The sequence below is a fragment of the Halictus rubicundus genome, chromosome 9 (genome assembly GCF_050948215.1).
Source record: "Halictus rubicundus isolate RS-2024b chromosome 9, iyHalRubi1_principal, whole genome shotgun sequence".
NCBI classification, from domain to species: domain Eukaryota; kingdom Metazoa; phylum Arthropoda; class Insecta; order Hymenoptera; family Halictidae; genus Halictus; species Halictus rubicundus.
In genome coordinates this window covers 5,921,562-5,947,133 of record NC_135157.1, presented here as the reverse complement: position 1 = coordinate 5,947,133, position 25,572 = coordinate 5,921,562, and the positions used below count along the sequence as shown (strand labels likewise).

Here is a 25,572-nt window from a genome sequence, read left to right as displayed (position 1 = left end):
AAAAGATCACTGGAACTTGTTTATTATTTTAACACTTTGCACTCGGTTGTTGCACTGATCGTTGAAAATTAATATACTATAAATCAAAACAATTCCAACATTGCTAAATGTCGTTGGGTTTAATAAATAGCTAAAAGTTCAAGTGGGATCCGAGTAAATACACTCGATTTCATGTGGACAAAATGAAAAAGGTCATATGTAACAAAGATATTCCAGATCAGATGAAATGTTTGGATTATGGAGTCAAAATAGCTGCGTGTGCAAAGAGTTAATTTGAACTCACGCGATAAGGAAATGAATCTTCGTGCACGTGCGTCGCGTTCATTGATTCAAGTGAAAGACGTTTCGCGTTTGATGCTGCAAGCTAAACGGGGTTGCAGTGGTGAGTGGTTTAGGGTTGGCGATCGGTATTGGACGGGGGCCAAAAGTAACGGTTACCTCAAAAATTGTTATGGAAACAATCGACAGCTGAACCTTGTTTATTGTTCAACTTTTTGCAGTCGACGCAGTTTTGATTCCAGAATCGAAACATTTCTCATCCGATCTAGAATATTTTTGTTACATATGACCTTTTTCAGATTGCCTATGCGAAATCGAGTATATTTATTCCGAACACACTTGAACTTTCAGTACTTTACTAAATCCAAAAACATTTAGCAATGTAGGAATTGATTTGACTTGTACTTACACTGCGGATTTTTATGGAAAATAGAAATTGTGATAAATACCAATTTGATAAGTGTATCACAATTTATAGTTATCTTTAGTAATTTTCATAACTTGTAAGTGATGCATCGATATTCTGAAATTCTTTTAATCTTTTCACTATTTGAAATTTCAACCAACCACTTTTGTCATAAATGCATAAAATTCGCAGTCTATTTATAATATAATCATTTTTAGTAGTATCTCAGAGAATTTATTTAGTCGTGAATTTTAAAGCTCCATATGAATAAAACAAAAAACTATGTTAAAACTACACTACCTGACGATAAATAATTACTGTAGAAAAACAAAACGAAACAAAATCTAGAGAAACCTATTATTTTTCAACATTCACTAATACTCTCGCAACGCGTTGTTGACATACGAGGGTGATTATACGGGGCGCGTGAGGATGAATGATACAATCGGACATATGGTAATTCCTTGCGCAAAATCGAAACTGGAAAATGAAATTTCATGTTGTCCTCTGTATTAAAAAGAAATGGTCTTTTCACGGTTTCATGACTAACAGTTTTATAGCTAACAGAAAGTATATCTTTTCGTAAATATTTAATATTTCATAAGCTATCAAAATGGTTTTCTATTCAATCTTAGTAAACCTTATCTTAATAAATTTCTATGTTCCAACTTTTGCACAATACGAAGTATAAATTAATATAATATTTTCGTTCGCTTAGTCGTTTTTAGGGTGCAGAATAAGTTTCAAAATTACGGTTTTTTGGATTACGAATGTGTTTGTATTTTCAAAACTTCTGCTCTGAATGGACTGTGTTGCATCGGGAGAATCGTTCGAAATAGGGAACACTTACCGCGTTCGCACAGCACTATTTGAATTACAAAATAGAACGTTCGCCTTGCGTTACTGTGACTTCATTTTAATACGAACGTAATATATTTTGCAAATTATATTTGACTGCGTTCGCTTAACACATGCATTTCCGCGCGGTAAGCGATGGCGATGAAGTAAAATCAGCTATCTCTCTTACTGTCGCACATATTTCATAGACTATGCACTTTTCTATTGTACGAATGTTTTACCAGCCAATAAAGAGATATGCACATTTGCGAAACTTAAACGCAACAGTTTAAACGCCCGCAAGGGCGATAGCTTACGCACTTTTGTGACACTCTTTATGTCACTTTTTAATTCTCTGCATTCCTCCAAAGGATAAACGAAGTACAAAGATGAAAAACTATTAATTAAACTTCCAATTTGAAGTTACAAATGTAATATAGAGTTCTAGAATTGGTCCAATTATTAAAATACTTGATCAAACTAATTTATTAGAAGAAATTCTCGATTGTATTAATTTTTTTACTCGCTGACTAAAAGGTGGCTGAAACGATAAAATTAACATTTAACCTACCGAGTATGTGCTAAGACTGCTTCGGCTTAAGAACACAACACGATTGACTTTATTTAGATTTCGTACAATTCTTATTGTAATACGTGCTCGAATGAGAACATTTATTCTGCAAACTTATTCAATAATTGCGGAATAGAGTATATAAATTCGATTAATGTTTAGTGTTAAAGCTTGGTAATCTTTTTAAATTATACTGGTGGATGTATTCGCGTTTTCTGAGGGGGAAATACGATTGACTACAATGTGACTACAAAAGATCGGACACTTACCCACACGAGACCGTCGCTTCCGGCACCGAAGTCGAAGACGACGCGCTAGCGTCATCCTCGTCCACGTCATCCTTCATTTTTCAGATTATTCCTGAAACGCAATACGGAATTAATAAATGTCATTACCTTGGACGAGTCGCGAGTGTTATCAGACGGCGTTTCTCTCTCAAAGCTTGTCACACCATTCCTCGATTCTTCTCTCGTAAATATTTTCCTCGACTCGCTGTAAGGTGAGGTGACGATAATGCTTTCAACGGGGCAACCGCGCGTCACAGAAGACCGCGATGACAGTCGATTGATTGATAATGTAAATAAATGATGCGCATTCGCATCGATAATGCAACACATGAAAACAACACGTGTCTCGATACAACCGTTATCCATCGTTCGCTCGACATTCTAATCGAGAGAAACAACTTCATGCGCGGTGCTATCGACTACATTACGACTTGTAACTTGATCGGAGTTATGCGAATATTATTGCGCACAGATTATTGCCGTACAGATTGGCAAGTGTCTCCATTTACGTTCTTATTGCTGATTGCTTAATTCGAATTACCAAAAATTACGAACCATTTGCAATAATGATTCACAACGTTCCCCTTTTAAATGAGCTGCTCTTTAATAATGATAGGGAAGCGTAATCGGAAGTTGAATTATTTTAGTTCATTTATTACTAGATGCTTGTATTCAATCAGAATTCAATACATTGATAAAGTAAATGTTTTGAAGATTCGTTTCTGTAAATTTACTGCACTTTAAGTATTTTTGAAAAACTTTATTAAAAAATTCATGGAGCTAACAATTCTAAAATGGTACCAAGGATATTTTGCAGATTAATAAACCGATTTAGCAAAAAGTTCATACGTATAGTTATTTTCGATTGAATTCTTTTTAAATTCGATAGAATCTTTTACGTCATTTAAACGACTGTAATGAAACCTGTAAAGTCATTAGAAGAAACATAAAACTCTAAAGACATTAGAAGCATTTACGAATATCGTTACATTATTTTCCACACATTATGGAAAAAAGGAATGCATTTTAGTCCAACTTCTATGTCTTACAATCCACTTAGAAATTTTTTATTTTGGGGAAACCCGAAAATGTCCACAGACATTACAAACATTTATATACCAGAAAGATCATTTTATTTCAAGTAATTCCGCAGTGATTTTTTGTAAACAATAAATAAGATCGTCCGGCAACGGATACGGCCGGAGAAATGATTTTGACGCACACATATGTACATATATTCTCCACCCATCAATTCTATGAATATTTTATGTAAAGACATGTTTTTGTCGGACAGTTAGGCGCTCATATACAGCAATTCGGATTCAAGTGGCGCGAATATCTGCCGGTAAGATTGGGTCGAAAGACACAGGCGGTTGAAGATGCTTCGTTCGATCGTAATTAAAGGCGCATAATTAAGTCCACAAATAGAATTCTTTTACAAACGAAATAAACACTTTGTACGTCACCGGGGCTATAAATGTGCGTATCGTAGGAGTGCGCTATTAATAGAACCGACTCGATACACCAACAGAGACGTAATTCTTGTTGTGCTGAAGAAAATCCTTCTGTTCCACGGGCAACTTTGTTGAAACGTGCTGTGTTGATCGGCGGGCGCCGATCGATTGCTGGTAATTCGAGATCGCGAATGATGCTACAACGCGTGGGACGATTGCGTATTCTCTTGGATAACGAGAACAGAGTCGAAACAATCAGTCAACGCTGCTCAGGATCAAGGATTCCTTTGTCCAGAGTCACGCAACTATGTTACGCCGTTGGACTGTCGATTGGGACCCTATTCGCGTGATCGAGTCTACAGAAATACCTTTTTTCTTTTTTCGCACCTCGATTAGTATCAGCCTATCAAATGGCTTTCCCGCCCAGTTACGTAATAATTTCTCACTGAAAGTTTAATATTAGTCTCTCATCTATCTACTTGTTGTCAGATCGAATCTACACAACCGAGTGATGTGCGACTGCGCGTCGATGAAATTATAGTGGCGGCGGTCTGATGAAAATCGTGATTGCTTTTTGATTGCTTATTGAAATAGTAGTGCGCCGACTCCATGGAGACCTTGTGAAAACTGTCGGAGGACCTGGTCAAGACTTGGTTTGTGAGTTTTGCCAAACTTCAAGAACAAGATCTATACATTTAGTACTGCCCACTTAGCACAGGGAAGTCTACGTAGGCGAACACTCGGGGACTTGGATACTAATCCAGAGAAAATATTTTTTTGTTCTTTAATCACATTTTTATGGTACTTTTACTAACAGATTTGCGACTTTTCTCTGATTGAAATGACACCAAACACGGCTCAGTTTGGATCATATTTATTTAATAGAACCTCGACTATCCGTACGGTCGGATAAAAGTTACTTAGCTACAGTGTTAGATTAAATCTTTACTAATTTGTACAATAAATCATGTTGAGATCGCTTTAGATTGAACCGTTTCTCGTCAATATCATCGTCGATCATAGTCGAGGTTCTACTAAATCTTCAATTACACAAACAAATATGCTCGGAACTATATCGTGTTTGGTTTCATTTTAATGAGAAAAATGTCAGAAATTTGCTGGTAACAGTTTCACAGAAAAATAATTAGATATCAAAAAGTTTGATCATTGGTTTAACGTTGACTCAATCAAATATCGTGCGCATCTCTTTCTTATGTATCGAGATATTACTGTACTGATCGGTAGATTTAAGGTTTTCCAAAAACTTGCAAAATTCGTTACACGCGATTAGTTATAAAACTCAAAGATGTGAATAGCTGCGTTGGACAAAATCTTTGGTTGATCTACATTCCATACGAAATTCCATCCGATTCAGAGACCTCAATGGAGACTAGATTGTACTCAGAAGATAGCTTATCAAAATCGTCAAAAGTGAAACAGGCCCTACCGAATCTGTTATACATGGTAGAGTCATCGTTTGGCCTATCAGAGTCAATGGGGACCTTGGAAGTTTCAAGGGTCCAGAAGGAGAACAGACCAGATGTGGTTCAGAATTCATTGAACTTACGGGACCCTCAAAACCTTGGGATTTTCTGGATCCTCTTAGGTATCAGAAAATACCTATCATGTACCCTTGGAACCCTACGAGCTTTATCACTTCTGATAACTACGTTGCAGAAGTTCATGCAAATATTCATTCTCATGAAAGGATTTAAAGAAATTACATAACATTACGCTTTCCTCTCGAGTAAACCCATTTAGACCAAGTCAACACCTGTGTCCAATTTATCAACAACGTCTACAACGAGGCATAGTAAATACGCTTAAATTCACGATTAGACTGACTGTATGCATTTATGACAAAAATGAATTGGTCAAATAGAAAACTATAATTTCTCCAGAAGAATTGAATGACGTTATGCTGACTTATTAAAATTATTAAAACAGGAAATACATTTTCATTTAACTTCTGTTTTTACAGTTGACTCGAACAACATTTATCTTCCACGGAGATCCGCGTTGGAAAACGTTTCCAGCAAATTCTCTGTTGCATTTCGAGAGACTCGTCGCAGGAATGGCAATTCGATTTTGTTAGACCTCGTATTTTCTGAGATATCAACCACAGCCAATCGGTTACGAGCGATTTCAAACGTTCTTGTTGACTCGCCCTGTATATCTCTAACACTCGATGGTTGTATTCAATCGACGGACATTGTCGAACTACTTGGCCGACGCGATGACATGAAGCGTGCTTAGATCGTATCGGAAATTGAAATCGCACGCGCGCATTCTTTGCGTTGAAAGTTTCGTTTCTTCGTTTACTGCAGCAACATTTCAATTCGAATCGCGCGTCGCGTCGCCGTCTCGCGAGAAATCTAGCCGTGATTAACCCCCTAAATCACAGTTTAAAAAAAAACCCGGCCAAAAAAGATCAATTTTTGATATACTGCGCTTTTGTTCCATGGAAAAGGCTATATTTTATTCTTGAATAAATAAGTGTTATAGCTTACAATCCCATGTAAATGATAAATATCAATAAAACGAATTTTTTTCTTTGCTTTCACATTGTTATGTTCAATTCTCGATTATATTCGAGTGCGAGAAATCATAGCAGCATAAAATGTGTGCACAGTTTGGCCTGTTTAGCGCGCTCGAATTAACTCGAGGGTACAAGTTAAGGAGTTAATTTGTCAATAAATAGCACCGCGATATTCGAAACGATAGAATATTTCGTGACAGAAGACAATTTTTGCATTCGATAAAGATAAAAGGCCGTCGTATGCGTCGGGGAAGATAAAGAAAATGTGCTCCGGGCGTACCGAGAGGATGAGAAAAAAAAAAGGAACCGACAAAATACTTTGGTGCCAGTCTGCGCGCAGATATCCGATAAAATATTCCGATACCGAGGACCCTACAGTTGAATAAAGATATCGATTCAGAGTTCGGATCCTATTGAATGGTACGCGGCAAGGGTTCTCGGATGCTCTCGGCTCGTCCGATGCACAGACACACGCGTGTCTTCTAGAGCCGTATGTGCGTTCATGTAGGTAGATGTCTGTATCTAGAAGCTGGCGTCAGGTAGGTCTGTGTTGATACACAGGGTCGTTGACATTGCTCTACTATCACTAGGTTCTGCTGCGTGCGCGTTATATGACAGAGCCGATAAGGTCGTCAGAGGTAGGTAGCCTACGTACAATGCACTCACTTGCAGCACGAAATGTACGGACCCGTACGCCGGGTAATATCACTAATAATTTTGCCGTGATTCTCTACGTAGATTTGTCGTGTTTTCACTAATTGGAGTTGGCCGAACATTTACGTTCTCCTTTCTGGTTTCAGCGCAACGGCATAGGGTGATCTGTCCAGTGAATGAACACTTTATGCAAAATAAAAATTTTGTGCATCCATAGCAAGAAATAGGAGCTGCATAGACATCTACTTTTCTTCTCTTAATAATTTTAATAAGTTACAAATAATATAATCAACCTCCTAAAATCTCCAGATACTTTCACTGTTTCATGTTTCATCTACTCATTTTTCTGACAAATGCATCAAATCCACCGTCCAGTTATTACATTTTCTTGAGTACTATTTCTATAAGAAGATTATGTCAAGTTCATACATCCCAGAACATAATTCTAAAATTATTCGATGGTTGTAGCTGGTATTCAAAATCTGGCATATAGGGTTAAATTAGGAGGATATAATTGGCTTGTATAATTGGCTTTCTATCAGGTGTACGCTAAAGTTGTAGTCTGTTTTCAATTTGTTTTATTTATACGCAACAAATGAGATACATTAAAAGGTGATACTAAAGTTGATTATATCCACTATAATTGTAATCATTTACTTGAACGATTGAAAAAGACTAAACCTTTCGCATACACCCGATACTAATTGGAATTTGTTGAAAATTTTTACATTCTCCATTCTAATTTCAATCTCGTCGCACAGAAGAATAACGCACTTGTTGAAGCTAACAATTTAAAGATTTGTTCTGTTAAGACCGTAACTTAAAATCTGTATTGTCTACATAAACTTCTATCAAGTTTCCTACCCACTGAACGAAAATAGTCGAAAATTTACATTCTCTATTCTCTGTTTTACAATCTAGTTGCACGTAAGAATGACAAATTTATTACATCTAACGATTTAGGTTTTATTATAATTCTATTAAAACCACATTTTAAGAAAGCGTTGCATTACAACATTGAAATTACCTACATTTTCCGCGATTTTTATTGTAACAAGTGTTTGAATAAGGAAACTTATACCATCATTTTTCCTAAATGCATTTTTGTAATTTCGATCATTGTCAAGAGAAGAACCAAACCTCATTCGACCGTGGTAAGTCTAGTGTTGAACTCTTCGTACTCGTTCTATTTTCGCGTCTTATGCTTATGCGACGTTTCCTCTGATAAGAATTCAATATGACAGCTCGAAAACATGTGTTCGAAGAAGGAATTGTTCGCTGCACCAGTTAGACGCATGCATTTTTAGTATATTTGTTTTCTCTCGTGGATGAGAAACTATACTCTTTTCTTTAAAAGTCACTTTTCGTTTGTTTTTACATATAAATTTTCATACATTTTCCGTAACAATTTCAGAAATCGTAGATAAGAGATAAAAAATGTATCAATGCAAATGTAGCAGAAGCAAGTGAACGCAGTCAAAAATGCACGATAACTTCTTAAATATTGGACCATACGACTTGGATTTTTTTTTATGTTACAACAATTGGTTTACTATCCAACGTGAAAAAAAAATTTTTTGAAAAATATTGCTATTGGTCACAAGACGCTAGGATTAAAAATTTTTTTAATTGTTCGGTAAAAGAATCATTAAGATTATATTCTTCAAAGAATTATCTAAAAATTCGTTAAACACCTTTTAGTGCATTTCTGGAGTTAGAGCATCGTATGCAGGGTCTAATGTTACGAATTACATACATTTAAGATTAGTTAGTCATTGTCACGTTATGATCCCTCGCTTTGTAAAAGGTAGTTTTTGTATTGTGCAATGCAGAAAATATAAAAGTTAATATACGAAAGAAATTGTGTGTATCTTTCTACATTTTTGATAAACTTGTGGAATTCATCGATTCGATAACTGACACAACTGTTACGAGCTCTGCTATAGCGGTCAGTATTAATAAAAAAGGAAATAGCATGTCCTGTGACATACGATTCATCAGTTTTGTCTCCCGGCACATGACAGGCTCGACGATTTTTGACATATAAACATTCAGTTTTGGGGACCCGTTTTTCATTGACATTTTATTTTTTAATAAAAACTGGGCTCTTCACTGCATTTTTTGATACATTGGTATACTCCGAATTTTGATTGAAGGCACAGTATATCTACTATTTTAATATCGCATTTCATTCGGTTTTCCATGTTTTTCAATATTCCGAGATCACTTTTTAGGATTACAGTTTTGTTTTCAAATTGTATTTAAACGATTATATACACAGAAAGCACCTACATTATTGGATACGTGTCCATCGACTGAATCCAATGATGAGCTTGAATAAACACAATAAAATATTGGAGAATCACTATCTGACCTACTATTTTACATGTCACAATAACGACTACAAGCTACGCCAATAACAATGGATTCTATTAATCCGATTCGTCCTGGAGACAAGGCAATTCGAATAATAGGAAATGATTTTCCTTTTAACTATTGTTTTTCCATTCCTATAGCAGAATGTAATGTTCTTATAACTGGATTAATATTCACTTTATTTATTCTGTTTATTTATTTATATTGAGTGCGCGATCATTTCCTACCACCAAACATCGCATAATGTTATCGTGTCGAATGTACGGTAATCATTGACATTGAAATAAACTTGATTTAAAAGTAAAAATAGATACCTAAATAAAGACTGAAGGCAAGATCTTAAAGATCAGATGTGTATTTTCAAATAATATACCGAGTGGGCAGTAACTGGTGGTACAACTGGAAATGGACTGATTCAACTGAATGGTTGAAAATGGACTGAAACAATATACAATAAAATTTTATTCATACAAGGATTTGACCTCGAGAAAATCGACTTTGCAAATGCGTCAAATTCGCGGCTTAGTTTTCGTAAGTAGAACCGGAAGGTCATGAACAGACGCGTCGGACGGTTGCTATTCAATAGCACGCATTGTACCATAATTATCTAGATTTTTAACAAATTTACTTAGCATGTTTCTAACAATTCTGACAATAGAAAACTTTCACACTTTTCGAGCGGTTTCCATTTCAGACGCACTTCACTTTGCTCCACGTCGGTAAACCGAAAACAAAGTGAACTATTTATATTAAATACCAAGTACTGGAGACTTTTCGCGACATGCAATATTGAAACTTCCCGTGCAGATTTGCAACTACGGGAAAATACGACGCGTGTCTTATCATATTGTCTCACTTGAGGCCTTGCAATGTTCAGGTTTTTCTTCATCACATTTCTTAGAAGCATATGTATATTTACAGCTATGTGTGCAATATAATTGATTTACCAAAAATGTATATTTTCTTCCGATATCATATGGAAACGCAAAGTAACGTAGGGTGTCCTATATTACTGTTCTTGACTGTAACAATAACAGTAGAGATAAATGTAACCCTACTGTAATCAAATCGAGAAACTTGGGAAAAGCTAGTGTTCCTTCTCGAGAATTCTTTGTCGAGAATTTCTCGAGAAATTTTATAATTGATTATTTCTCATTTCTCGAGAAATTTAAATCTAGGAAAATTCTTATGAATCTCATTTATTTTATAATATATAAATTCTTAAATTCTTATTTAAAACTTTAGAAAAACTGAGTACTGAATTGAGTAATGAGTTTCTTGTTGTTATTAAAGAAGAAATATCTAAAAGAAGAGACAAGATTGTTGTATCCCTTACAAAATATCTGCATAATCCAGAATCTCTGCAAAAAGATACAGAAGATAAATTTTTTTATTTAACATCCAAGGCAGATATGTATAAAATGGCAAAAAACAATTCTAAGCAGACTTTTTGGAAAATATAACAATGATTCTTATGAAAATAGTGAAAAACTTTCAGATTCTCAGAATGAGGAACTATCACTGGAAAAACAGTTAGAATTAGAAATTGCAGACAGCCTTCAAGAATTTAGTGTCAAGAGTTTAGCGGCGGAAGAAAATAAATTCCGGACTCTAACAAAGGAATTCCAAATTTTTGAGTCCACTGGAAAAAGGACACCCAATCTTCAGCAACTTTTGGATGTTCTGTATACGATAAAGTCAACATCCACACAAAATGAAAGAAATTTTTCTACGGCTACAGATTTTGTTCAAAAAAGAAGATGTAGATTGTCTGATTCTACATTAGACGCATTATGCTTCTTAAGAAGTCATTTCAAAACAAAAGCGTAATGTTTCACTTTATAAAAGTTTGGTAAAAGTTTCCCAATATATATCTCGAGAATTCTCGAGAAATATAGTCTTATTTCTCATTTCTGGAGAAATGAAAAATGTTGAGAAATCAGGAACACTAGGAAAAGCGGAGTCGATCGGTTCGTCAACCGAGCGGCTGATTCGCGAGGCCGATAGGGAACCGAAGCAAGCAATCTTTCCTCGCGTGCCCGTTCCGGCCATCCCCGTTCGTTTTCAGAAAACAGCCCCTGGTCGGAGGGTAACCAAGTCGCGGAGCACGATGGAAGATCGCCGACGGAACACGAATACCGTTTGAACGGGTACAGGGTAAAGCACGCGCGACGCGTATTATGCTCGGAGGCTCGCTCCGTTAAAAAATACGAGGCACAGGAAGCGACGCGCGGAGAGTATCGAGCGACTGAAACAAACAAAGAAAATGCGGAACACGCCGGTGCATGCCGCCGGTCGCCGGTAATATTCAGCCGTCTAGACACTAGACTCTCTTTGTTCGTTCGGGGGCTGATTTTCGGGGGTTGTTCCTGGTCGAGCGTAGGGTAAACCGAGCACCGCCCGGTACCCGTGGGCGGAGGAATGCACGAGAGTCTAAGCACGGGGAAAGAGAACCGAGACACGATTACACGAGGATAACCCCCGCGTTAGGTGTGTACGCGTGTCCCAATACCTGTGTATGTACGTGTGGATGGATCTGTGCTCGTACGTGTCTGTTTTCGCGTGCATGTGTTTCGGTCTGGTCGACGTGTGATCGGCAAGTTCGTGATCAACGACGACGAAACGGTGGGCCGTGTCGGTGCACGCGCGACCGCCCGCCGTTTCTCTCTTCTTTCCTCGGTTGGTTATGGTTAACGACGACGCTCGACCGAACCAATTGACGGTTCTACAGTACACATACTTCGTTCGCTGCTCCCGTCGAAACCTGCCGATTATTTCCAGAAACGCGAGTTTGATGAAATATCTGCTGGGGGAGACCAGCACATAATATTCTAAGGCACATTCTAAGCTAAAATCAGTGTATTTTCCTAATTTCGGTGAAAACTAAATATCCACAAAATCAAAGGAAAACTGAAGTATAACCTCCGTTTGCTACTACCCTCGAAATCGTACCGATTATTTCCAGACGAAATATTTGTTAGGGGAGACTGTGATAAGATGGCCATTCCAAGCGAAAATAAGTGTAACTATTTTGTTTCTTGTACACTAAACACCCATAAAATTAACCCATCGGGGACGATGTTTGTGCACCGTACCGACTCTGACTGGGTTGCTTCAAAATTTATTTCACGAGGTCAGATTGTTCAGCTACTAGAGTCACTTTCATTCCTTATGACTTACTTTTTTAGAATTTGAAAATAGCTATGAAAGATGCCAAATTAATTGACTCCACAAAATAAAAAGTAGAGAAAATTTATGACACAGTATACATTCATTTTTAAACGTATGCTATGCCAGAGTAATTGGTGAACCGTAGCGGTGGGGTAAGCTCGAGCGACCGTCAATATGTACGATTTTATTCCGATATAAGACGACGCTTTTTATTTCGAAATAAGAAAATCGGTACCCTCTCTTCTTCTTCTTGATCCGAATTACGAGGAAAGCCGGTCCCGAGCCATCGCCTTATATCGAGAGAAAAGTGTAGTGAAATATCGGCGTGGGTCAGAAATGACTCCGACATAGGCCTGGAACTCGCAGGAGTCTGAGAGTTAAATGTTCTCTCAATTTTTGTCATTCCGTGATATTGATCCTAATTGCTAAAGAGATTTACTCTAAATGTGAAATGTTAAAGCATTAACTAATTAGTTTTGGTAATATCTTTAACACTACATAACGTCGATCATGAGGGCAAACGATAATCTTCGTTACAGTCATGACGAAGTGAAAAAAGTTAAACAGATTCACCACGTTCCTTTTTCGAGAAAACGAGTTGAAGAAGTCTCCTTTTCGTTTCGTTTCATGCGATTGTAAAATGTATATAGTAATACATCTAGCGCGATTTCAATGTCAGCGCGATAAAAGTCAACGACTACCAATGTCTTGTCTACTTAAAGCTAACTCAAGAATTAATCATACGATTATCATAAGTCGCAATGCCAGGCGACGTAATAGCGTTCGGGAACTTGGCCGATAAGTGTGCATTGTAACGGCTTAATAGCCTATGCTCGCAAAAAGAGACAAACCTAGAAGTTTGTTTATCCTGTTATCGTGTATTTAATAGAGTTGTGAGACCCGTGAATTCAACAAAAACTACGAACCAAAATAAAAATTGCACGAGAAACTGCGCTATTTATTAGGCAACCTAATTAAAGCAAAATGTTTCTTAGCTCGCTTCAACGACCACAGTAAACTCGTAAACCTTTGAACCAACTTTTTCTCGAAAATATCCGGTGTCTCTCTTTTAATCATTCCTTGGGACAGTCTGTACACGTGTACGATACATCTTACACTCGATCGATTGTTATTAGTCATGCAAGTTGTCGAAAGTAAATCGAACATTCGCGTGTTTTCAAAGTAAAATACCGCTTCGAAGAATGCATCGACGGTGCCTCAACAATCAACACGCGACCCACGTGGTTCCTCAGGTTGTAATCACCAGACTACCGAGCTTTAAATTAATTTACATTTTTATGGACCATTTCAGAGAATATAAAACTAAATATACTCTCATTTCCTTCTCGAATCAACACGACACACTGTTCAATTTTATTCCATTTTTCAGTTCACAATTTTTAAGCACCGTGTGACTGTAATTTTGTTATATGGCATAAACGATATAAGAACTGCACAACAACAAAGTTCCTCGCATCGAACCTTTGCTACTTAACACTCTTCATCAGCTCTGATTAAATTGAATAGCACCCTTGGTGGTATATACTGAATCGCACTCCAATATTTTTTGAGTGTAATTTAAAGCCTTGCTTTTTTATGAGGTGGTTAAATAATAAATGTTGAGCATCAATCTCGAGTGTGTAGACAGTAAAATGCGAAGAAACTCGACAGGTGTTTGATCGCTTTGACTTCTGAGCGGCTCAAATAATTATGAGACACGTAACCGTTACCAAAATTATTTTTTAAAAATGTACAATTCCTATTTTCAATTCCATGAATCAGTAGGCGTCTCGCTCTTGTTTAGACGCGTCTTCGCGGGCGTAACCTTTCTGCAACGCGCGTTAGCAACTTGTCTAGTTAAAAATAGAGTCGCCATTCGACAGAGGCATACTGGAAACACGCTGAAAATCGTCGCTACTCGACCGCAATCTCTGATACGTCGTTCAGTGTATTATCTAGTTTGCGTATCACAGAGACGCCCACGTGAGTGAAATGAGCGTAAAATTGTCTTCGTAGAAAGAGGATATTCTTTTAAATTATTTTCGCAAAGATATATTTTCCTCGTGAGCGAAACGAGTGTAAAATTGTCTTCGTAGAAAGAGGATATTTTTTGAATTATTTTCGCAAAGATATATTTTCCACAGCTGCGCGTCGTTCAGTAGGTCTGATACAAACAGACAGCGAAAAGTGACTTGTTTAAAAAAAATTGTATTATCGTTTGTAAGCGACTATGTAATCAACCGATCACTCGAGGCTATGATGATAGCGAGGTTATGATACTATTCGGTAGAATATATGAATGCTCAATGCATGGATAATGTATTTTATCACTAACTGCAGGACTTTCATCCGCTTCTAATTTACTGGAAATCAGATTCGCACAGGAAATTGAATTTTATTTAATGGCGGCTACTTTTCCATGAATGCGTCTGTTTGTTATATTCAACGATTCGCAACCAGTATGACATAAAGATTTTGTAAACAGTTGTGAAGAAATAAAATTCCCATGGAACAAGCATGGTGCAAAGAATAAAAATTGACATTTTGTGCAACGATCGGCTGTAGAATAACAGTAAGTTAATTTTAGTGTGGCCGTGCTGTAAAAAAGGTTGAAAACCGCTAGCATATCAAGTAATCATCGAAATAATTTACGGCACACCGATGCAGCAATCACGAATCCTGCTGATGCAATGTATATCAATTTGATGACTGAATGAAGTCACTTTCGACGAGCATTTTTCGTAATCACTTCACTAGTCGCATTGATCCGGTATCAGCCCCTCGAGTCGCATATAGGAAACAATATTGCAACCGTTACCGAAGTTGCGCGTACCAGCGGATACTTACTACCATTTACGCAGATATCATTCAACGCGTAATTTATCATTGACCTTACCAGTCAATAGGCTATTGAGTACGATGAAGTACCGAAGAAAAAGCTAATCGCTCGACCGTGATTACGTATGCATTTGCAATTTCAAGCGACGGCCACTGTCTGACAAATAACCTCACGGAACCAGTCTTTTAAATAAACAACCGGGCCCGTGGCCATTAAATAACCAACACGGAGCCCATGATTTATTGCTGATCCACATTAAATTCATTCCTGCATGCGTCGCGTCGAGGAATCGACTGATTTCCGCGAGCGTCCGATTTTTATCTTCTTCCATTAAAATGTACATATGTGCGAACTGTAGATTTACAATTCATTCATAAAATTATGGAGCGACCGTATGAAAGAAAATATTGAGTATCGGTGCCATGCGTGCGACAGAAATAATCGATGGCCACCAGATGTTAACCTATTTTAGGATAAATCAATCTTACAATATTTATATTAAGAATATTTTAAATTCGCAAGTTTGAATATTCTTGTTGATACTGTTACTATCTCGAAGCGACTGTTTCAAATCTTTTATTCCACAATTAATCAAGTTAATAATTCACGTGTTCGACTAACACACAACCCTTGTATCACATATTATTGCAAACAGAATGAAAAAGTCGAATCGGAGAATTAATAGATTGATAGTACATTTGCATGCCGTTTGTAACTAAGAATCAGTTAAGTGGCAGTCAACATGCCAGACAAACCGACTCGACTTGATTAGAATCTATGATTTAATAATGATCTAATCATTACATCATTAAATCTCGCAGAGCAATGAGACACGACATTTCATATTCCTTTTATGTATCATGGTCTGCTATTCGAAAGCTGACAAACGTCGATTGTGTCACAGTGTTCTACAAAACTGTCGCGACACTTGCGAGTAGTACTCGATATTTGCGCTCGTCCTCTTCTGTGGGTCATGTTCGCGTCATACGTCCTTATCGTGAGCTTCTTTCAACTCCGTTGGAGGGGAGAAAAAAACCAGTTCGAGTAAAAATATGAAACACTGTAGAAGCACGTATCGAGCGAATTAGACGTTCTTTACGGACTGGTAATCGTAATTTTTCCGATTCGCGTTTCTTCCGAGAACGATATCGGCCAAAGGTTTCTGCTACGTCGTCGTTTCGCGAGTCCCATCAAGGAATATTCCTCCGGAATTTTTGCTCAAATTGCAACAGTGTAGCAACTTGTTTACAACGGCAGATAAGATATCAGCTACTACGTAGCAGAGGCTAGTTGCGGTGTTAATGGTAAAAGTTTTTCCTAGCTTGGACAGATAAAAACCGATTTCCAGGCCGGCAACACACGCGATCGTGTGATCGGACGTGCGATCGTGCGATCGGACGTGTGCGCGCGCTGTTCTTCGCCGAACCGTTTGGTCATCGTCCTGGAACGATATTTCATTGGCTCGTAGTTGCACCTGCGGCAGGTGCGCCCATGATCAAAATAAGAAGTTCAAGAACCGCGGCTCCGCGGATTTGACTAGCGAAAAGAATGGCCGCTATCGTCGAACCCGATCGCGTCGAACGGATTCGAATTGTTAATCTTTTCGCTGCGACTTCCTGCGCGTCTCGCGCGAAAATCGTCCCGCTCTTTTCATTATTTTCTGATACACGATCCGAAACAGTAGCACACCGTGTTATACCGATTATCCTTCGTAAACATAGTCGACGGATATGTAGTGGTTATGTTCAGGATCAATTTCTTTTGTTTTGGTTATCGGCTTTACATACATTGGAACTGACGAACGCTAGACGCGACTGATATTGCATATTGTTTTATGATAATAAGAAGATCGAATTCATTCGGATCTCCTACGATTTTGGTTAGAATGCATGCTCGAATAAAGGGAGTTTGTTCAAAAATGTGTCATCACAATATTTTTGTGATTTCTATAACTGAGGAAAAGAAAATTCAGGAACAAGTCACTTCAACTAGGACTGTAGTCCTAGTGTTAAGAAGATACTGCAGTGCAAATTTATCAAAAACATTGATCTTATTATTACTGCACTAATGATTGATAAAAATTAACAAAGTAGGACTGTTTTTAGGAAGAAGGACCTCTTTGTAGTCCTAAGCTCGAAAATTAGCTGTGAGTATGATTTTTATTAAATAAATGATTATTAAACACGTTTTCCTTAGATCCATGCTGTTTAAAATATCAAAATGTAAGAATCTCCTTGGGGTTTTCATTCATGAGACAATTTTTAAAAACGATTATGTAAAAGATCGGCGGCACGGTCTAAAAGACAAGTGAATGTTTAATACCCCATAGGTTTAGATTCAAGTTTAATCAAAACCGAAGAATCGACAATTTAGAACTGGAAGATAGAAAATGTCGGTATTTCCCAAACCAGAAGTGATCATTCGTAGTTGTAAATATATTGATTCGTTCACAAATTTCGAAGAAATCTTGAGAAATATGAGAATAAGAAAAATATAAAGCATTCAAAAACGATATATCTCTTATGAAGAATGATTTACGAGGAATGCATCGAATTCTGCCACTACTGCAGAAGACATTGCAATCGAAAATCAATTAAATACCAAATTGCGCAATGACTCATACGAAAGTCTACACATGCAAACATATAAAATTGTATTTATTCAATGTTATTTATATTATTTTGAAAACTAGTATGATAACGTCTTTACGTGCTAATTTTTAACCACCCTGTTATACCGTGAAACTAAACTCTCCAAATTGTTAATAAATATACCAGAATGTGTTAAAACGATTTATTTTTCGTACTAAGCACCGTGGATATCAAAAGCAGTGTAACATGATATGCTTCAGGAGATTAAAATTCCCCGTGATTGTTGTGTACACAAATATTCCAGATGTGTAAACACCGATTTAATGTTGCAGTTAATAGAGTGACTGTTACACATTCATCAAGATTGCACAGTAAAGCGCCAACTCATAAGCGCTACGTTTTAGGCATAAATAATGTTCAACCAACGGTACAATCTTCGCCGTAGAGCAATTTTGCAACTTTTTACCATAGATACGGTCACGGTTAAGTCACCCGTTTGGCTACTGACGTAAAAGCTTTTATTAACGTTTTAATCTATTCCGATACGTAATTTTCAATAATAATACTCCGCGAGTTTTGCGACAAGAATGTTAATACGTAGTCAAGTTTCCGAGAAAACATTGGACTTCTTTCACCTTCCTATACGTTACATTTTTTACGTCGCCTACAACGTAGAACCCTTTTTCACCTTCAATATGCAACAAGACCTTCCCAGTTACGTAGAGAAACCATTATCAGAGAAAAAAATAGTGTCTTCTAGCGTTTCTATGTTATTATTTCTGTTCTGTGGATGATATGAAACAATGTCACACGTTGCAATCTAAGTCAATTTGACAACTAGTAACGTTATCAGAGGCTAGGGTCTAATTCAGGTTAAATTTAGCTTAATGTTTCGTTTCCTGTCGTTCTGCAAGTTCTCTAGACATGCATTCTGGAAACATTGTTTCTTTACGACTAGTTTACCGTGTGCCAATTAGCTATATCTTTCTACTAATTATAACGATAATTGGAATACACATTCCCGACTTTTTGCAGTCTTGTGCGCCACTTTTCTTATGAAGCAAATTGAAACTCTATTGGAGACGCGGAAAACGACTTTGAATCTCGGAAAATGTGAATGATAAAACATCAAGATGAAGTGCAACATTCGTCTAAATCTGCTTGACATTATTCTAAGAGTAATATTTAATTGACACTAATTCTTATATAATTTTTCATCTCCTTGCCACTCTGCATGTTTCCTATACATATATTTTCGAAGCAATGTTTATTTATAATTAGATTATGGTACTAGTTGTCAATTAGCTGTCTTTCTAAAAATCATGTAATGATCACTTGTATGCACATCATGGAATTTTTTAAAATTCGGTCACCACTACCGTCGCGAAATAAATTTTAACTTTATTTGAAGACGATTTTAAAATTTCGAGAGAGGCATATGATAAAAAAAAAATAAAAATAAAATAGTGTTAAAAATTCGTCTGAGATTTTGAAAGAAGTCACTTTCGGAGTTACCGAATCGGACACAGTTACGTGTCTGATCCTATATAACATTCTTACCGCGCTGCAACATCTCTGTTGCATCCACTGCCAAGAATAAATATTATCCGGTCAGGCATGGATGCGCGTCACTCGCCTGACCTAGTTTAATCCGCGATCATCCTTCTGTACTAATTAAGTAGGTATGTCCGCTTTATTAGCAGCCAGTGAGACCCGACGATGACGCTTGATAACGTGCTAGTACGGGTAGCGTCGAAAGTGACTCGACAAGGGTAGGAAAGAAGATCGAAAAAAAAAGACTAAAGAAAAAAGTTTATGAGCAATCCTTAAATATTTTTCCATCAAAGGGCAAATCTTTTCGCGAAGATGCTTCTTGCAGTGTTTACGTTCGCATCGAATCGAGTCCTTCATTTCTAACAGATATTACTTCATCTGAAATTATGCTTCCCACATTTTTCAGAAGTGTACACTAACTTTTATTGCAGAAAAGCTATTTGTTATTAATGAAGCAGATTTTGTGCATTGATGACAAAAAAGAATTTTAAAACAATGATATATAGGGTGTTCCAAAAAAAATGTATACACAGTTTGAATCTTGGTCCACTCATTATTTCCAATTAATTACATCTTGAAAAGAAAGAAAAATCAGAAAGTTATAACCCGTTAAACAGTATATACATTTTTTGGGTACACCCTGTATTATTTTCAATTAAAATTATTAAAAGAGGAAAGATCTTTTTATTTCTTTTCTTCTTATTGCAACTTACACATGCAATTCTTAATTTGCACAATAAATTGTATTTTAAAATTATCTTGGATTATATTAAGAGCATGCGAACTCGACGGATTTTCAAACTCGTTTTTTTCGAAAACGAGTTATCAAACAAAAAAATACCACTACTATTATTATTATTCTAATAGTATCACCACCCAGCCGCTTGTACCACAACTTCGGAAACACCTTGTATTACTAAGAACAATCTACATAATACATAATAGGCAAAAAGATCGATTTCTTTGTAACTTTAACTTGGATCACTTCCATAATCGCCGGCACAATTATCAAAATGGAATGGTCATCTGAACGGCTTAACTTTTCGAAGGTACAGTCCGGGTTAATTTTGACCCAGAGTATTAAAATCGCCATTCAATTATTCAGGTTTTAGCAAATTAAACAAATGAATAGCTGCTGCATTGTGAACCAAACTAAGTTTAAAAAATTGATAAATAAAACAGTGAATGGTTCTAAACATGATCATTATAATCATGATAGTTATAAGAATTGTCGGCCGTCGCACATCGCGTCGGGGAGTCCGTCCGTGCGAGTGTGTTTTCGCGGGCGTTCTAACCCGGAACGAAAACAATGGTGTAGACGGAACAATGCTGTTCCACGGACGGAACGGATTATTACCGAAACAGTAAATTTAGCAACAGCAATCGGGCTGCGCACTGAAACGCAAACGCGTGTAAACACGGCCCGTTCATCCTGACCCAGATACTTTGCGCCTGTTTCTCCGTATTTATAGGAAGGAAGAGTTTTGCTGGGAACGCCATTCGATTCCGGTGAGATTGGAACCCCAACACCAGTCACCGGGATTCTCCGATGCATCAGAGAAAACGCGATCCCGATTGTCAATCCGGTTTCGCGATTCGCAGCGATCGTTCCGTAATCAGAGGCGAAAAGTAATTTGATTAATGTTTAAACCCTCGCTCGACGAATGCCATCGAACATCGTCAACTACAAACGATCAAGTATTTGGGCACTAAAATTCTCGAGAAGTTGCTAATATTTGAACTATGATCATTATATTTAAAAAATAGTACAATAATCAATTTGTACTCATTTCAAAGTTCGAAGCCTTTACTTCCACAGGCCATCACTAATTTGTTTCTAGGATATATGTCCATGGTATAGCAGGTGGAAAACTGAAGGTACGTTTCTGGTCAAAAATGCTACAATTTAAATCGTCTTTAAAAGCATCAAACATTTTTTTCAATGAATCCATTACAGATTTGAAGAGTCAATCTTTCCTTTCACAAAGACTGCTCAACACTTAATCTACGATTTTTTTAACTTGTTTTACAGAACAAAAATGAGGAACAAGTTTGATCGCGTACGGCCTTCACGGTGTACCTTCTATTATTGCAAAGATGGCAGTATTACGAATATTACGTTTTTGGTTACGAATTACTCAAGTATTACACGTATGTATGTGTATGTGGTAGAACAATTTGTAGAAAATCAAAGATTACAGATTACGGATTAATTATTATGGATTAATCAATATAATTATGATAAGCGATTTATTCCAAAAACGATTAATTGATTACTTTTAATAATCAATTACGAAAGTAATCAGAAGACAATTACTGTCCTCGTGCAATCCGTCTAAAGTAAAAATCCTGTATAAAATCATGAAATCCAACGTCCCGGAAGCTTACGTAGTGTAATTACGCGGTAATATGCTGTTATATTCACGCGTAGTAACACTGACAAAGCAGAATCATCATGTCTGGACAATCTAGTGCAAGAATCTTCTAATAACTGAATTCTGATCACAATGATTTAATACCAAACACTGCATTACTAGTAGACCTTGGATTTTGTGTATTTATGATAAAAATGAATAGGTGAAATACGAAACAGTGAAAATATTGAAACACTATTTTCGAATTTTGTAAATTATTAAAAGAAAAATTACACTTTAATTTAATTCCTGCTTCATGTGACTGACCTAGAAAAGTTTTATTTTGCAGAAAGATACGCGGTCTACTTATTATATAAGCATACTGGTACATCCTTTTATATTTTATAATAATTAGATAAAATTTGTTGGATATTCAATAATACTTCACATTTTCTTACGTATTAGCAGAACATACCTCTGACAATTTTAATTACCTTTTCAGCATTCCTGTTTTTAATTGCATTATAAAATTATATCAACGCGAATCTTTCTAGCTAGCAATTGAAAAAACACTATACATACAATACAATTGCAACGAGGCAGTCAATTATGAAATGTCTAACCAAATTGGAGTTAATAATTAATCACGTACATATACCTTTTATCTACAAATCATAATTAATCTGGCATCAGATTTTTCTTGATTAAATTACTTTGTTGCATATATACTCGCAAATTGAACAACATACGACTGCTGATTTCACGAATGTGCTGACTACGGCCGATTGAATGGTAATGTCAACTCTCACGATCGAGTTGTTAGAAGGAAGTTGCCCGAGAAGTGACCCTGAATTCGTATGAACAGAGTTAGAACAAAGAAACGAGCTGTTAATGAATCGCACGCGACCATAAACTCAACGGACCCTATTAATGTTTTTTACGTTTCTACGCCACGGTTTTATGCGTTTTACGCTATATTTCAGAAACATTTTAAGGAGTTACTAATCATTTTGTTAGTGTGAATGATGGACTACAGATGATAGAAGTCATTGTGATTTGCTACTTATACGTTTATACATGTTAGCAGAAAATGTATAAATAATTACATTAAAAATATTAATATCAAAACAAAAATAAAATAAACAGTCAGACTTGATTTCTTTGATAATTACCTTCGTGTTTTTTTACTAGTAGAATTATGAGAACATCTTAAATATTTGTTTATAATGAAAAAATAGTAAATGGAAGTTTATAACGATTTTTTATTTATAATAATTAGTTTATGTTACAGTGCTTAAAAAAAATTTATAAATTATGAATAACAACGAGGAGTTTCATTTTGGAACGTTGTTAAAACTTTTATAACTTGTACAACGTATAGACAAAGTTGTATAGATTTATAGATTAAAATTATTTATAAACAGTGCTTCTCAGTTTCTTTGAAAATTGTTACCGTTAGACAAATTTTTAATCATCAGTTATGATCTAATTATATTATTTGTAATAGTTCTTCGGTTTTAAATTTACTATTGATCACTACTATTTTCCAATGACAATTCATTTATATGAATATGATAAATATACTTTTTCGATGCGTCTGACAGTACTCGTGAAACGACAGTGACACAATTTTTTGAGTACAATTTTTTGCAGTTCAAGGTTATTGTGTCTAGTTCCGAATATCCGTTATATTTAATTTAAATTAAATATTGAAGCGTTGACCACGCTAATATATAGTATACATGCTACATATACTGCTATGCTATGTGTAGTATAGTATATTGTATATAGTATAGTATAGTTTGATCGATGTATGGATGACATTTTAAAATGTATTTAAAAATTCCTACAATTTCCACAAATTATATTGGATCTCTAAATCTTGAGCGAGGAACAGCTGTTAAACAACATCAGTTCTTTAGAACTTTGTTGTACAGCATTTAATCGTTCGGTTGAAAACCAATACTGTCCTATGTAATGCCAATATACGCTACGCGTTAAAAATAACTAATCATTTCCTTTCTTGATAGACTCGAAACGTTATGAAATAGAAAGACGGTAGAAGTGTCCACGAACATTTCTAATGGTGACCTCTATCGTCAAAATACACGCGGGCAATGCGACTTTAGTCAATTAACGTACTGTTTTACCGACGGAGTATATCCCGGGGCAATGACCTCAATGTTGAGGAACGCTTGACCTATATATCACTAATGTACCCAGCATGCGTACACGTGTATGACTGGTGTTCTATTCCATCTGCCCAGAAGTACCAACAATAAAGGGTTTTATATTCCTCAAAAACTCAGTAAGCCTCGTTCATCACTTTCCTTTTCAAAATTATCAGGTATTTTCATACGTTGTATTTAACTCGAAAAAAAGCATCTACTCAATGACAATTCTTGAATTAAAAGGAATTCCAGAATCGCTACTAAACAGAACAATTATTTCGGTAAATGCATTGTGGACAATGATATTATAATGAAAAGAAGAATATTGTGCATAGGGAATTCGTAATTCATAGTGATAAATCTTACACGCAAACAAGAATGTATACGAGCAAGCTGACTTAAGGTGATGATAAAACGTCCGCTCTCATTAATAAAAACGGAGCGCATATTCACGGCCATTGCCAAAGAGAAGTGGCTTTAAATAACTGGCCCAACAGCAAACGTTTTAACTTAGATCAACAGCACGGCAACGACTCTTTTATTCGCGAGGAAAAAAATAATATTCGTTACTACTTGAGCGTGTACGAATTCCAAGCAATCTATTATCTGATTATCTAAAACGTCCGAGTTAAAAGTTACTCCAACGATTTCATTGTCCTACCCCAAATTGCAACCATAAACAGTAGCGTCCAATGCGCGTTACATCTGACTAGAAAAAAAGAATTAAAAATTTGTTGTGTTCTATTTTGATTGAAAATGGGGAAGGTCGAAACAGGGCAATATCCTATGAGTCAATGTCCTGTTGATGACAACAGGGAACACACCCGATTCGAATCGTAAACGATTCACTGATGCTGCGCGATAATAACATAGCAGGTCGATAACGCGGTTTGTGAGCAGCAGTGTCTATTCATAATATCTCTATTTGTAAATGGAGAATACAGCGATGTAGGAGAAATATTTCGAAGTTTTTAAAGGGTATTCTTGTGTATTGCATACCTGCCACCTCGAGGGTACTGCCAATTATGCGTCTTGTTCGACAAGTTAACGCCAAAATCCGATTCAGCCGCAACGGGCTGTTATTTTCGTCACAAAACACTGCACATCTTATCACAGGACATACCACACTCTCATTACTATGTTGACTTTTCTGTCTGACCGAATGTCCCTCACAAACAAACGTGGTTTACCACCGACTCACCTTCGTACTCGGCGCAATGCCGCCATATTTCCTGTTGACCCAACTGTTCAGACATCTTATCGTCACAGACTATACAACGTATCTAGATGGGTAAGCTTGTATTATATTTTCGTATCTGCAACCAATGCCCTTGTCCCGATTGCGCAATGCGCGAAGTTTTGATTAAAAAAGTAAAAAGCTGTTTTTATGAAGAAAAAAAGCAAAATACGCTACGTGGAACATTTAATTGAATTATTTAAATCTCTTAGTACTATATTTTATTTATTTTATTATCTCTCTCACCAATTG

At 36.4% G+C, this 25,572-nt stretch overlaps 1 protein-coding gene across 1 annotated transcript in view; it reads right to left on the bottom strand.

The window, feature by feature from the left end:
* The window catches only part of LOC143357084 (basic helix-loop-helix ARNT-like protein 1), a 121,665-nt gene extending 96,368 nt beyond the window's left edge, over positions 1 to 25,297 (bottom strand). The window contains exons 1-2 of the mRNA XM_076793292.1: positions 25,083 to 25,297; positions 2,363 to 2,453 (exon numbers count right to left, since the gene is read on the bottom strand). Coding sequence (XP_076649407.1) covers positions 2,363 to 2,439 — 77 coding nt within the window. The 5' untranslated portion in view covers positions 2,440 to 2,453; positions 25,083 to 25,297. The remainder of the gene's footprint in view (positions 1 to 2,362; positions 2,454 to 25,082) is intronic.
* Positions 25,298 to 25,572: the final 275 nt, after the last annotated feature.